Source organism: Cupressus sempervirens, chromosome 3 (assembly GCF_028749045.1).
Source record: "Cupressus sempervirens isolate cs-2001-9-10 chromosome 3, ASM2874904v1, whole genome shotgun sequence".
Classification (NCBI taxonomy): domain Eukaryota; kingdom Viridiplantae; phylum Streptophyta; class Pinopsida; order Cupressales; family Cupressaceae; genus Cupressus; species Cupressus sempervirens.
Window position 1 is genome coordinate 171,497,056 of NC_143120.1, and position 13,815 is coordinate 171,510,870.

The 13,815-nt window shown below is 35.5% G+C and overlaps 1 protein-coding gene across 1 annotated transcript; it reads left to right on the top strand.

Annotated features, from left to right (window-relative positions):
- Positions 1–4,185: 4,185 nt before the first annotated feature.
- On the top strand, positions 4,186–6,879 carry LOC149565324 (peroxygenase-like). Its single transcript, XM_089818846.1, has 5 exons — positions 4,186–4,433; positions 4,725–4,874; positions 6,009–6,094; positions 6,178–6,398; positions 6,494–6,879. The coding sequence occupies exons 1-5, from the start codon at positions 4,331–4,333 to the stop codon at positions 6,639–6,641; spliced, it is 708 nt and encodes a 235-aa protein (XP_089674972.1). The 5' UTR covers positions 4,186–4,330; the 3' UTR covers positions 6,642–6,879.
- The last annotated feature ends 6,936 nt before the right edge of the window (positions 6,880–13,815 follow it).

A 13,815-nucleotide genomic window follows, 5' to 3' on the forward strand; every position in this document is an offset into this window, starting at 1 on the left:
TGACCTTGATAAAGGACTATCATCTAGGTTTCATGTCAAAGTTGGTTGGTATAGTGTGACACTTATGTGGCATTGATGTCTTCTAATTTCTTAAGGCATTGATCATGCATATAAGGTTGATGGTATGGAGTAGGAGTTGAAGACATTGATTTAGTTGTATTATTAGGGAGTGGGTGGCTTATGGAACAACAAACCCGACAAGGAAGTCATCCACACATATGGTGATCCTCCTCAAAGATTGAGTCCCTAAAGTCTCTCATTTCATCCTCTTTCCTCTCTCCTCTCTTGTCCCATTTGATGATGTAAATATAAAAAGGTTGTACACTTGTACAAGTAGTACCTACTTTTAAATAATATAAATAGATATAAATAGGATTTGTAAATCCTATTGTAAAAATAGGATTTGTAAATCCTATTGTAAAAATAGGATATTTCTTTCATAATTAAGAGTTTCCCTTACCATTCAAGGGTGAAGAAAATTAATGATTTTTTTGTCCATAGGCTATTAGTTATTTCTCTAATTATTTTCAAATATTTTCTTGTAACAATTTACTTGCAATCTATGTTAATGTTCCCTTGGAACCATGGTGTATGAATTCACTATTGATGTTGGCCCTAACTAATTTGCTTTTGGAATAAATGATTCAACTTGTGGTTCATAATTTTCCTTCTTTATCTTCGAATTTAGTGATATCTATTTATTTGATTGCATTTCCATCCCAATTGACTCAAGTGGTGTAAGAATGAAGTATTATTGTTAATGGAATGTTTTTCATTATTTCTTTGTGTAGACACCCAAATTTGATTACACAAATAGGTAATCGTATTTAGTCATCTCCTAGGGCATTATTGATTAAATATTTACTATTTAATTAATTAAGCATCATCACCAAGTTTATTTATTTATTTAATTAACTATAGTCCAATTGATAAAATCAAATGATAACCCAAAATCAATTTATCAATTAAAATCCTTGTTTCTCTATTAAATTAAGTAAATCCTCAAATCTATTTAATTTAATCCCATATCCCCATTTTATTAAATAAATCATTTAATAAAATATCTAAAACCCTAAATACATCCCTAAACCCTATCCTAACCCCTAATCTAACCCATCCACCCATACTAAACTCATTTAGCCACCTAACTAACCCATCCCATCAAAGCTAAACTACTTGGCCCCTAACCCCCTTTCTAAGCTAATCCCAATCCCCCTCCTAAACATGTGCACAACTTTAAGTAAGGGTTAAGACTTGCTAACCCAAGCTAAAGTCAACAAACTCATCCTCACCCTCACCCTCCAACATTTATGACTCTTACATCCCCCTTTATGACTCTTACATCCCTCTTAAATACTCAACCTCCCTCATTACTCCCTTGACCAACCCTTAACCTATCCTCTCACACTCATCCTCCTTGTGACAAGTGTCACTTTCCTATTGGCTCGAAACAAGCACAATCCATGTGCTTCCCTTTGAGTGCATCTCAGCCCTCCCTCACCATCCTTCTATCCTTGCATCCTGACCATCCATTTTCCTACCCCTTGGCCTATAAATGAAACCCTCTCCCTTGATAAAAATCATCCACTTTTCATGCAAAGTTATAATGCTATTTTGAGAGCCTAAAAACTACCAAAATACTATCATAATATTGAAATCCTTCCATAGCTCCATTGTTGAAACCCTCATCCACCTCCATACTTGATCATCACCCATCCACTTGAAACTTGAGCACCACGTGAGCATACATCCCCTCCCATCAGGGACATATCCACTTCATCACAGGTTATATCATAAGGAGCCTACCATTCTTGGTTTGCTTCCTTTTGGGGTGATAACCTTGGTCCTATCTTAAGTGTTAGCTTGCTTAGTTGTGTGAATGATCTTATTAGATTAGTATTTCTTTTACACTAACTAGATTAGGTGATACACTTTAATGTGTTATTGGTTGAAAATCTTGCATATGTAAAGTAGGTTACTAGTTATTTGAGCATGTATTATTGATAAAAATGCAACTAAAATGAACTATAGATAGATTAAAATTTGTGCCACGTCTAGTCTTTTTGAGTTTTCTTTGTTAATGGTAAATAGTTACTCTTGGAACATTATAAGCTTTGGTCACTAGCATTAGAGAAACACAACAAGAAGACCCCTTAATTATTAACAATCACTTGTCCAACTCATCAAAGCCACACACAGTCAAGGCCCAATTACAAGGTGCTTAGGAGCTAGGAGAACTCGTTCTCTTGTAAGATCCTTTTACGCAAAGTGGTTTGACACATTAATGCTCGATGACAACTTATTAATGTTATTTGTGTAGTGTGTGATAAAGACAGGCCAACAAGTCTCTTTTTCATCTATCTCCAAGAGAAAAGGCAAAAATACTTCTCCTCTTGCAAAACATCAAATTCTTTGTTCAAGAGGTAAATAGTGACATTGAAGAGAAGGTGAAGGAGGATACAATGTACTCCTCAAACATCCAAAAAATTGGCCCATAGATCGTTTTAAAAAAAGAGAAAACTACTTATAGACTATGATTTTGAAGAGGACACAAAACAAGGAAACTAGGCAAATAAAAATGGGAGTGAGAAAAAAAGAACTTAGAAGGTGATGATTTGGAGGATAATGATATTGGTAGCTTGAATAAATCTCCCTCCAACATGTCAACCTATACTTATAATAAAGTGAAGGAGGGGCTTGTCAATCCTAGTATTAACATATCACCAACTAAGAAGAACCAATTTTTGTCTAGGTTATACATGACTTCGGCATTAGATTTGGGTATCATGTATAACAATGTGAATAGTTCATAAAAAATTGAGTGAAGTAGAATGAAAACTAGGAAGCTTTTCTAGATTCAATCTTCAATTGATGCAAAGCACTTCAACCTCTCCATATGTGTTGCATTGCAAGATTCTAATTGAAAAGAAATAGGATAATAAAAATTGCAATGACTTGTTTAAATTCCTCACTGGTGATTAGTCTAGTTGACTATATCAATTGGGTTGTAATATTAAGGTTTAGCAAGGTCATCTGGGGCTTTTATGTGTATTTTAGTTTTAGCCTGCATGGCTTACTCTAGATGGTTGTGCTATGACTTCTACTACACTACTAGGACTATTGTTTAAGGTTTTAACGTGTTCTCTCATGATTGGTACTACCTTGTCCCAAGTGGTAGTAACTTTCATGGTTACAAGTTGTTAAACTATAGCTTTTGTTTTTGTATTTTATAAGTTTTGTTTCAAAGGTGCTTTTGATGTTTAACTGCTATTAATATGTTGCATCTATATGCCCTCAAATAATAGTCTTATAAAGGTCAATATTGTAATTTTTTCTCCTCATTAATATCAAAAAAATATTAAATTTTTATTTTTTATAAAACAAATAAATATGTAAAACTAACATTGTTTCCATTACTTCAAAAGATATATATACTCTACTTTGTTGTTCATATCTTGTGATCATTTTAACCAATGAGAACTAAACTAAAATAAGAAATTATTAAAATAACCAAGCTATAAGACTTAATTAATTAAATGTGAAAACAAATGATAAAATATAGAAGAGTTGAGAAATTTCATGCCACGTTATTCTTACTAGTATTCTATCATTGAGAAGGAGGTGTACTTGAAATGGCCTATCCAATCATGCTCGGCCACAAATGGGCAAAAGTCTTCCCACCACTTTCCTAATGGTTTGGGAAACTTTATCGTTTGTACGCATTTAATCTCAAATTGTATCCTTTTGAAATTTTAAAAATGTATTGGCAAGTTAATTGGTTTTGATTTTATAAAAATCTTTATTATTAAATGTTGTAAAAATTTATCATAATCTATTTTTTTTCCAAAATTTATTGTTATCAGTATTTTAAGATCCCACTTCCCAATCGTTTTTGGTGTGAACTAACTCTTATGAAGAAGATCAAGAGTCACAATAAAATTGTTGTCGGTGTTACTGTTTTTCAGGAGCTATATAGATTTGAATTTAGAAAGGCCAAGGCAGTTCTGTTCATATTAAAAATCATCTGATTTATCACATCACCAATTTCATTTAGCAGACAAAGTTAATCTGACTTTTCAATGACAACTCTTCAAATTTCCCTCAAATCAGCAAGCGTTGCGTGCTGATAAGCTTTATTCTCGAATCCATCCTTTGGAAAAAATGCAGAAAAGTGATTATAAAACTACCATGTAGGATTGATTCTCTGCTGAACAAAGCAAGTTAAACATTTATTCTTCTCAGGGAATCGCTTGCGCTTGTTGGAGGTGTTTATCAGACAGCTATTAAAGAAGGAAAAAGCCATTGTAGATTTTCACAAGAAGAAGAAAAAATGGATTGTTCAGACGAGTCACTGCAAACCATTGCTCCAAATGCACCAGTGACTGCTCTCCGCAGGTTGAACCCAGATTTGGATGATCATATGCCCAAACCATGTATGAACTTTAATTGGCGGACTGAATTCCTGTGTTTAAAGATTTGAATTTTATTACTTTACTGGTACTCATTGCTGTATTCTTTAATGGCAGAATGAGTTCTTGTGTTTAAAGATTTGATTTTTATTACATTTGTGGTACTCATATCTCTATGCTTTAATGGCAGACTCAGTTCTTGTGTTTACAGATTTGAATTTTATTACATTTGTGTTTAAAGATTTGTTTTTTATTACATGTGTGTTTAAAGATTTGAGTATTAGATGTGATCAGTGCTTGTTTGTGTTAATGTAGATCTGGCAAGAGCATTGGTTGCGGTGGATCCGGCCAGTAAAAATGGATCCAAAGATCATCAGCACAATAACATGACTGTTCTTCAGCAGCATGTATCTTTCTTTGACAGAAACAAAGATGGGATTATTTATCCATGGGAAACTTACCAAGGTGAGGAACATCCTTCCCAATTCTAACATGTAGTTTAAATTTTCGCGTTTTAAAAAATTATCACTAAAGTTGATCTTTCTGATAAGTTTCTTAATACAATTGTTTTAGTTTTGATGAAATTTATGAACTGAAAACAGATTTAGACAAAATCTGGAAACATGGAGGTTAAACTCCATGGATCTAACTAAAGGATTCCTAAATGCATTAAATGATTTCACATTTATATTCTTATATTTGAAATTCAAGTATTTTTATGTGTAACTTGAAAGAAAAGGCAAGTTTTATGGATCGCAGAAATTAGACATTATTTTAGTGATTGCAGAGAAAGCACGCTTCCTGTTCTTCAATATTTATTCACTGCAATTGAACATGCATTTTAAAATTCTAATTTTTATGTCTAACTTGAAAGGATAAACAAGTTTTATTGACTGCAAAGGAAACAGACGAACATTAGGCAAGTTGTCTTGACTAAAAAGGGAAAACAACTGTGAACAACCCACTTTACCAAACATTAAAATTTTGAGTTCTATTTTTAGGCAACTCTTGAAAAAGAATGTAATATAAACATAAATAAATAATCAAAAGAGGGTTTTGCAAGGCAGATCCCTGGGTAATTGACAACTGTGGAGTGAGCATAACATTTTTTCCTTTCTTGGTATATCTTTTATGAGAAAGAATTGTAAGGTGTGATATGAAAATTTGGTGACAAATATAATAGAAAACAAATCTTAAAGTAACATTACACAACATTGGTTTTTGCTGGTAGTGTGCTGATTACCAACTTTTTGTCTGTAAGGGCCGACCCCCTTGTTTTGGTCGCTTTATATTTCAAAAACATTACACAACATTTGTTGGATTTTTTATAGTGACTGTGGGACTGTAAATTTGCTGTTAGATTTTCCTTATTCTGTATTTATGGACCAGTTCCTTAATTTTGACTGTTTAAATAACAAAGTATAAACAGAAAATTTACATCACATTACAAATTAATACTAGCTATTACTTTAAAACTGTAAAATGGATAGAATATTACTATAAAACTGTAAAATAGATAGAACATTATATAATTTTTGCTTGAGTCCCCAAATTTGTTTTAACTAATATGGGTATTTTGTTGGATTTGACTATACCCAGGTTTCCGGGCTATAGGGTTTGGGGTTTTCATTTCCATTATAGCAGCATTCCTTATCAATGTAAACCTGAGCTATGTTACTTCTTTTGTGAGTACAAATCACTACCTTTGTTTTTCTTCACATGTTAAGCTACAATGTATTCATTCTGACCAATCCCAAACCTGAAGCAGAGGTGGATACCATCACCATTGTTGCCAATATATGTTGCAAACATTCACAAGGCAAAGCATGGAAGTGATTCAGAGGTTTATGACACTGAAGGGAGGTTTGATCCTGCAAAGTTTGATGCTATCTTCAGCAAATATGCGGTCACTCATCCAGACAAACTCACAAAGTCAGAGCTGGAGAGCATGCTGAAAGGCAATAGGAATATGAATGACCTCTTTGGATGGTAAGTTCATATATTGGTTTTATATCACTTGTTTTGTAGTTGTTCCTAGTTTCTATGTCAGATTAAATTGGTCATTTGGGCTTGTTTTTATTTAGGTTGGCAGCACAGGGAGAATGGACATTTCTGTACAAACTGGCTAAGAATGAGGAAGGTTTTATTGAGAAGGAGGCCCTGAGAGGTCTGTATGATGGGAGCCTTTTTGAATACTTTGAAAAGCAGATTGCATCTCGCAAGACACGTTAGGAATTCTTTTGCTCTACATCTATGTAGAATATAAGATTTCTTTGAACTTATTTTGTTAATTGATGCTGGAACATTTTTGCATTATGAAGACTATCAGACTTCAATTTTTCAGAATGAGATCTGATCTGAAATTTACTTCGTAAGATTAAATTTGTGTAAGATTTGGTTGAATCAACATTTTAAATTGTGAAACATTTATAATTCTGAAATATTTGTGGAATGGTGTAATTAATATCAACATGGATCATGTGCAGATGTGCAAGAAAGTATTGTTTTAGAAGTGTTACAAAATTTGACTTGAAAAAATTAAGCACTTGAATTCTGATAACAATACTTTAAATCAAATTTTACTTTTATAATAATGTTTTCGTCAGTTATAATTTTATAATAATGTTTTTTTCAGTTGTACTCTAAAATGTACTTGTTTATTCAAAAAAGTTAAATGGTGATAGCAATGTTGTGACAAGGTGGGCATAGGTTTGATCAATATTATTATCATCATCATTATCATTATTATTAGTGGGACAGGCTAATCTCTGGATGAAATGCATTAAAGGCAAAACAAAGTCAAATTTTTTTTCCTTTTTTTTCATATTCACAAAAATCTAGTGATTTATGTGAAATTAATCCATCATGTTTTCAATTTTTGAAAATTGGTCGACTTACAGTTTGTAGGGAGGATAGCCCCATCCTTTATTATTATTGTTTTTATATTATTCTCGAGATTAAACTATGAAGTTTTTGAATCAAATTCATTGATCCATATTTTATTTTACATATCTATATGTATGAACATAGATCATATTTGTATCTAAATTTGAGAAATGCAAATAAATAAAATATTGTTATGGAAATATGAATTTGAATTGATGAATATTGATCAGGATTCAATTTGATGAATATTGTTATTAAGATTCAACTGTTTAATTTTCAAGTTAAATTTTATTAGAATAAATAATTTATGTATTATGTATAAAATGATTGATTCATATCTATTAGAATGACTGATATATTGAGAAAAGAGGGGTAAAAATTTATTAAGACAGAAAGGAATACAACAAGGAGAGCTCAACAAGGAGCTCGATCTTGAGCAACAAGATCATCAAATTCTTGCACCTTCTCAAAGGACAGTTGCCTCCTATCCCTAATATTCCAACCCGGATCATGACTAGAAGCCCATTTGGCTAAACAATCAGCAACTTTGTTCCATTCACGAAGAATATACGTGAACCTAATGAACTGAAAAGAGGTAGAGAAGAGAATAATTTGCTTAACAACAGTGGCCAGCTGCCAACTAACATCCTCAAGCTCCTGCGAAGAAAGCATGTTCCATTCACGAGGAATATACGTGAACCTAATGAACTGAAAAGAGGTAGAGAAGAGAATAATCTGCTTAACACTGGCCAGCTGCCAACTAACATCCTCAAGCTCCTGCGAAGAAAGCATGTTCACCACCACCTGAGAATCAGACTCATAGATAATCTTACTCCATCCCTGCAAGGAACACTGTTCCACTGTTCCATGAAATTATTAGTGTAATCACCCTTACGAACTGATATATTCAACACATTTAAAATATTTTATTTTTACTTAAATGAATTTATTGTTTAATTAGAATCATTTATATTTTGTAAATAGTTTAGATGACTCCATCTTTTATTGAAGAAAGTATAGATAAGCCTTCTTTTATATCTAGAAGGAATGTTACATTCACCACAAAAATAAATATTATCAGAAGACGTGGGAAACATAAAAATATCTCCCTCATTTTATGTTTGAAATTACAGTGATACCATTAAAAAAGTCACCCTTGTTGATAAACAAAAAAGCCAACAGCAGTCACATCTATTGGCCGCTTTATGCTTTCAAAAAATCAGGTGCCTCCAAGAAAATTGTCAGTTCCTTTTTTTTTTGAAAGGAAAACTTTTAAAAGCACTCGTAAGTTTTCCACAGTAAATAGAAATAAATTGACTTTAAGATGAGAAAGTGAGAAACTATGCATTTAATAAATTATAAACTTTAGTACACAATATCCGGCTCAGGTTTTGTCAATTTTAGCGGCGCAAGGTGTCCTCCCTCATTGATGTGACTTAAAAAATCAATTGCAGGCAGAGTATTTATAAATACCCATATACACTAAATTACTTATTTTATTGAAGAAAGCTGTTAAGACAAATTATATAAGATTATATACAGCGGTCCGAAAGAGATACTTTAATAAATTGTTAATAACAATAATAAAAAGGAAAAGAAAGACTAGAAAGGAAAAGAAAGTGCTCCTGGCTGTAACATATAATAATGTAGATCATTAAGTGTAACAAATTTGCCTTTTGTAAAAGATATATTATTTTTTTCTGACTTCTTTAAATAAATAAATTTAAAAGTAGTATGTATCTAAAAATTTTATTTTATTTTTTTTGTAAATTAAGTCGAGAGATATCTAATTTCAAGACTTGTGACATAAAATTGGTGAGAAGAAATGAGAAGCGTTGGCTGCTCGCTGGGCTAGGGCTCTTTCCCTAGCCTGTTATTGATGTTTGATCTCTACTATTTTTTTTTCTGTTCTTTTTGGATTGCCGGCTACTGGACATAGTTCGCGTGGGTGTTTTTGGTAATCTTCTGCAGTCAATTTTAGATTGGAGTTTTTATTGTTTGCATGGCAGGGCCTGGGATTTCTTCTGCATTGGTGAGAACAAATGGTTCTTCTCCAACTGTGCCTGCAATGAGATCTGAATCATTTTATTCAGGGGAGAGTTCCAAGTTGAAAAAAGTTAATGGTTGTTTTCCGCGTAGCCATGATCGCCATGTTCTAGTTATTCCTCCAATGACTGTAATTGAGGACGTTGAATATTGGACCAAGCATGCGTTGATATGCAAATTTTTTGGAATCCAAATTTTCCTATCCGCTCTTGAGGCATGGATCCGCCGCTCATGGCAGGTGGAAGGCGATATGGAGATTATGTTGGCAGGGAATAACTACTTTTTTGTTGTATTTTGTTCCATGTCTGGTCATGATCGTGTTTTTGAAGGAGGCCCTTATTTCTACAACCATGTGGGGTTATTTGTCAAACCTTGGCATTCAGGATTTAATTCTGCTGAGGATCTCCCTTCAACAGTGCCAGTTTGGGTTCGCTTGCCTCACCTTCCCTTGGAATTTTGGCGTGAAGACATCCTCCGACAAATTGCTGCTTTGTTGGGGAAGCCGACTACGATCGCACATCAATCCCTCGATAAAAAGGTTATTTCTTATGCTAGAATTTGTGTTGAAATTAATTTGAATAACCCATTACCAGATTTTTTGGAAATTTGTCTTGGGGCTTCTTCCTGGGTGCAGCAGTTAGATTATGAATTCCTCCCTTTCCGCTGTCAGATTTGTCATGAGTATGGTCATTTACAGCATCAGTGCCCCTGTAACTCGACTTCCAAAGGAGTGGATGGTTCTACAGCTGGCAATGGTGGTTTGGCAAATACTACAGGGAAAGGACAATCTCAGATGGCTAATACTACCAAGGGGATGAATCCGCAAGATGCTACAAGCAAGGGTAAGGCTCAAATGCAGGATAAGGATGGATTTACCCTTGCTCGCCCACGAGCTAAGGGGCATGGTCAGAAGAGGCCTTTGAAAGAAAGATTATCTGATTCAGTTTTTAATCGCTTTGAGGTGCCAGATAGTATGGTTCTAGAGGAGGGTATTCCTTCTCCTATCCCTTCTGATCCAGTTTACCCAAATGAGGGATTTGTTCCTAATGACACTTGTGGGGCATCCCAAGTTGTAGTATACCAGAATTGTGAGGTCCCTGTAGCTCCTGTGACAGAGGCTCTGGTGACTTCTACGGTGTTGGAGGATAATGATATTGTTCTAGCTGATCTAGTTAAGGATGTGCTACCATCAGGTAAGGGCAAGGGATCTCCTCTCCCCTTGGGGATGATGCATAGACCCTTTAAGCGGGTTTCTTTTACTCCCCCTCTAAGAAGTGGGCGCAAAACAGACCAATAGAAGATTAAACTCACGGAGATATATTGATTGAGTCTGGTTCAGTGAAACCTTTGGATGCTCATTTTCCCAATTCCACCCAATGATGATTATTCTCTCATGGAATGTTAGGGGGTTGAATAGCATCCCTAGACAAAAGGCTATTCATAACTTGGTGGTTGATCATAGTCATGATGTTTTTTGTATCCAAGAGACTAAGCTCTCTGTGGAGTCTATGGTCCAACATGCCTCTAGTATTTGGTCTTGTGGCCAATGCCAGTGTGTTGGGGCAATAGGAAGTGCTGGTGGTTTAGCTATATTTTGAGATCAACAAAAAATTTCTCCCCTTGGCTGGGTGTCTTCTCGCTCAGCTCTCTCTATGGTAGCTTTTTCTCTAGACTTAGGAGAGGTAATCATGGTTACTAATGTGTATGCACCTGTTGATCTTGTGGGAAAGGAGGAACTTTGGAACCATATTCAATATGTTAGAAATTTTCACCCTTATCATCCCTGGGTGTTAGCAGGGGACTTCAATTCAGTTTTAAGTTTGGAGGAGAAGCAAGGTGGTTTGGCTAGACTGGGGCCTTCTTTTGCTCTTCTTCGGCAGCACATATCTCTTTTGCATCTCTCTGATGTTAAGCCTTCTAATGGTCTATATACTTGGAATAATCAAAGGACTGGAGTTGCTACTATCTCAGAACATCTGGACAGATTTCTTGTTTCTTGCTTCTGGGTTAGTGGCAATTTTACTCTCTTTTCGGAAATCCTTGATTGGAGGGGTTCTGATCATTGGCCAATCAATTTTTTTGCTATTAGGGCTTGTGTTCCAAAGCATCCTCCTTTTAAGTTCCGGTTGATGTGGCTTCATGACTCCTCTCTTCATGACTTTGTTTTATGTTGGTGGAAAGATGGTGCTCCTACATATGGTACTGCAATGTACTCATTTTCTAAAAGGCTTCAATATGTTAAAAGGCAGCTCAGGATATGGAATAGGCAATGTTTTGGGAACCTTCACTCTATGAAGAGGCTTGCTCAAGAAGATCTTGATGTCATCACAAGAGAGATTAGAGATCGAGGTTTCTCAGAGGATCTTGGAAGGGCTGAATCCCTTGCTTCTAGAGCTCTAGAAGAATGGGAACTTCGAGAGGAAATTTTTTGGAAACAAAAGGCTAGAGTTGATTGGCTCCAGGCAGGTGATCGGAACACTGCCTTTTTCCATAAAATAGTGCAATCTCGCCAGAATCAGGGCAATATCTCTTCTTTGGTTAATTCTCAAGGTATCCAATTGAATTCCTTGCCAGCTTTGTTCCAGAAGGCTACTCGGTACTTTTCTACCCTCTTCTCTGAGGACTCTCCTCTTGCTGATAATGAAGAAAATATTATTTTGTCTTGTATTCCTTCCCTTATCACTTAGGAAATGAATGATTATCTCATGCGTCCAATATCTTTGGAAGAGCTGGAGGAGGTGGTCTTTGGCATGCCTAAGGGGAAGGCTTCTGGTCCTGATGGCTTTCCTGTTGAGTTCTTTCAGGAATTTTGGGACATCATTAATCATGATTTGTTGGAGGTGGTTAAGGAATCCTATTCTAGCAAGCAGATGCTTCGGGCTTTGAATTCTACATTCTTCACTCTTATTCCTAAGAGAGAGGGTGCTAATCAATTGGAGTTTTTTAGACCAATTGCCTTATGTAATGTGGTTTATAAAGTTATTACTAAGTTGATTTCTGAGAGAATTAAAAAGTGGCTTTCCATTATTATCTCAGAAGAACAAGGTGGTTTTGTTACTGCAAGACAAATTTTGGATGGGGTGGTTATTGCTACGGAGGCTATTCACTCTATGGCTACTTCAAGGGAGAGAGCAATGTTTGTTAAGTTGGATATGGCTAAGGCCTATGATAGAGTTAAATGGAGTTTCCTAAGGAGTATTCTTCCTTCTTTTGGATTTAGCTCTGACTGGGTGAGTTGGACTATGAGTTGTGTTACTTCTGCCTCTTTTTCTATTCTTATTAATGGTCAACCTTCTCAGCTATTTGGTGCCTCTAGAAGCCTCCGCCCCATATCTATTCATCATCATGGTTGAAGGCTTGGGCAGATTCATTAAGTATCAGGTGTCCCAGAATAATGGTTTACCTTCTCTTTCCCATCTTCAATTTGTTGATGATTTTGCTCTTGCGGGTCTTGCTAGGATCAAGGAAGCTAAAGCCTTTCGACATGCTTTGGACATTTATTTGGTAGCTTTAGGCCAAAAAGTTAATGAGCACAAATATTTCATTTACTTTTTTAACACTCCTGATTCTATTCAACACAGGATTGTTGATATCCTGCGGTTTCAGGTTGGGTCACTTCCTTTGACTTATCTTGGCATTCCTATTGTTGTTTCTAGGCAGCCACACCTCTTCTGGCAAAATTTGATTACCAAGCTTCAGGATAAGGTTAATCATTAGACTCATAGATGGCTTTCTACTGCTGCCCAGGTTACTCTTCTTCAAGTTGTTATCCAAGCTCTTCCTACTTATAGAAGCATGGTTCAAGTTGCTCCTATTTACTTTCTCAAGGAGTTTGATGCTCTTTCTCAGCAATTCCTTTGGAGTGCTAATTTGTGTATTACTAAATGGATCTTGATTAGTTGGGCAACTGTTTGTAGGCCTAAAAAGGAGGGTGGTCTTGGTCTTCGATCAGATCTCTTGAGTAGTCAAGCTTTGGCTGCTAAACTTTACTGGCGATGGTGCTCTGGACAACATCAACTTTGGGCTCGTATTATTACTCATAAATATTTTCATGGTGTTGATCCTTGCTTTGTTTCTACACTTCCTCTTGAAGGTCATGGCTCAATGGTCTGGCATACTTTGAAGACAGGTGCAGTATTAGTCAAGAGGGGTCTGTTCTAGATATGTAAAGGTGGTTCTCAGGCTTTGTTTTGGTCTAATGCTTGGGATAGACTCCCTTCTATTTTATCCATGTACCCCCATCTTCAGTCTCTTTGTGACTCTTTTCATGCCATTGGATGGGATAAAGTGGCTCATTACAAGACTCCTTATCAATTGGGACTTGTTGTTGGTTATAGATGGAAGCATTCTTCTGATTGGCCTCCTGAAGGTACAGACGTGGATCGTCAGGAGCTTTCTCAGATTCTGACCTCTAGAGAGTGTTCCTCTTTGCTAGGTCCTGATGTTTTGGCTTGGGGAGGTACCTTGTCTGGTA

Coding starts and splice junctions, on each gene's coding strand:
- LOC149565324 (XM_089818846.1), top strand. CDS start 4,331: ATGGATTGTTCAGACGAGTCACTGCAAACCATTGCTCCAAATGCACCA. Junction 4,434..4,724: donor TGATCATATGCCCAAACCAT/GTATGAACTTTA, acceptor GTGTTAATGTAG/ATCTGGCAAGAGCATTGGTT. Junction 4,875..6,008: donor TCCATGGGAAACTTACCAAG/GTGAGGAACATC, acceptor GACTATACCCAG/GTTTCCGGGCTATAGGGTTT.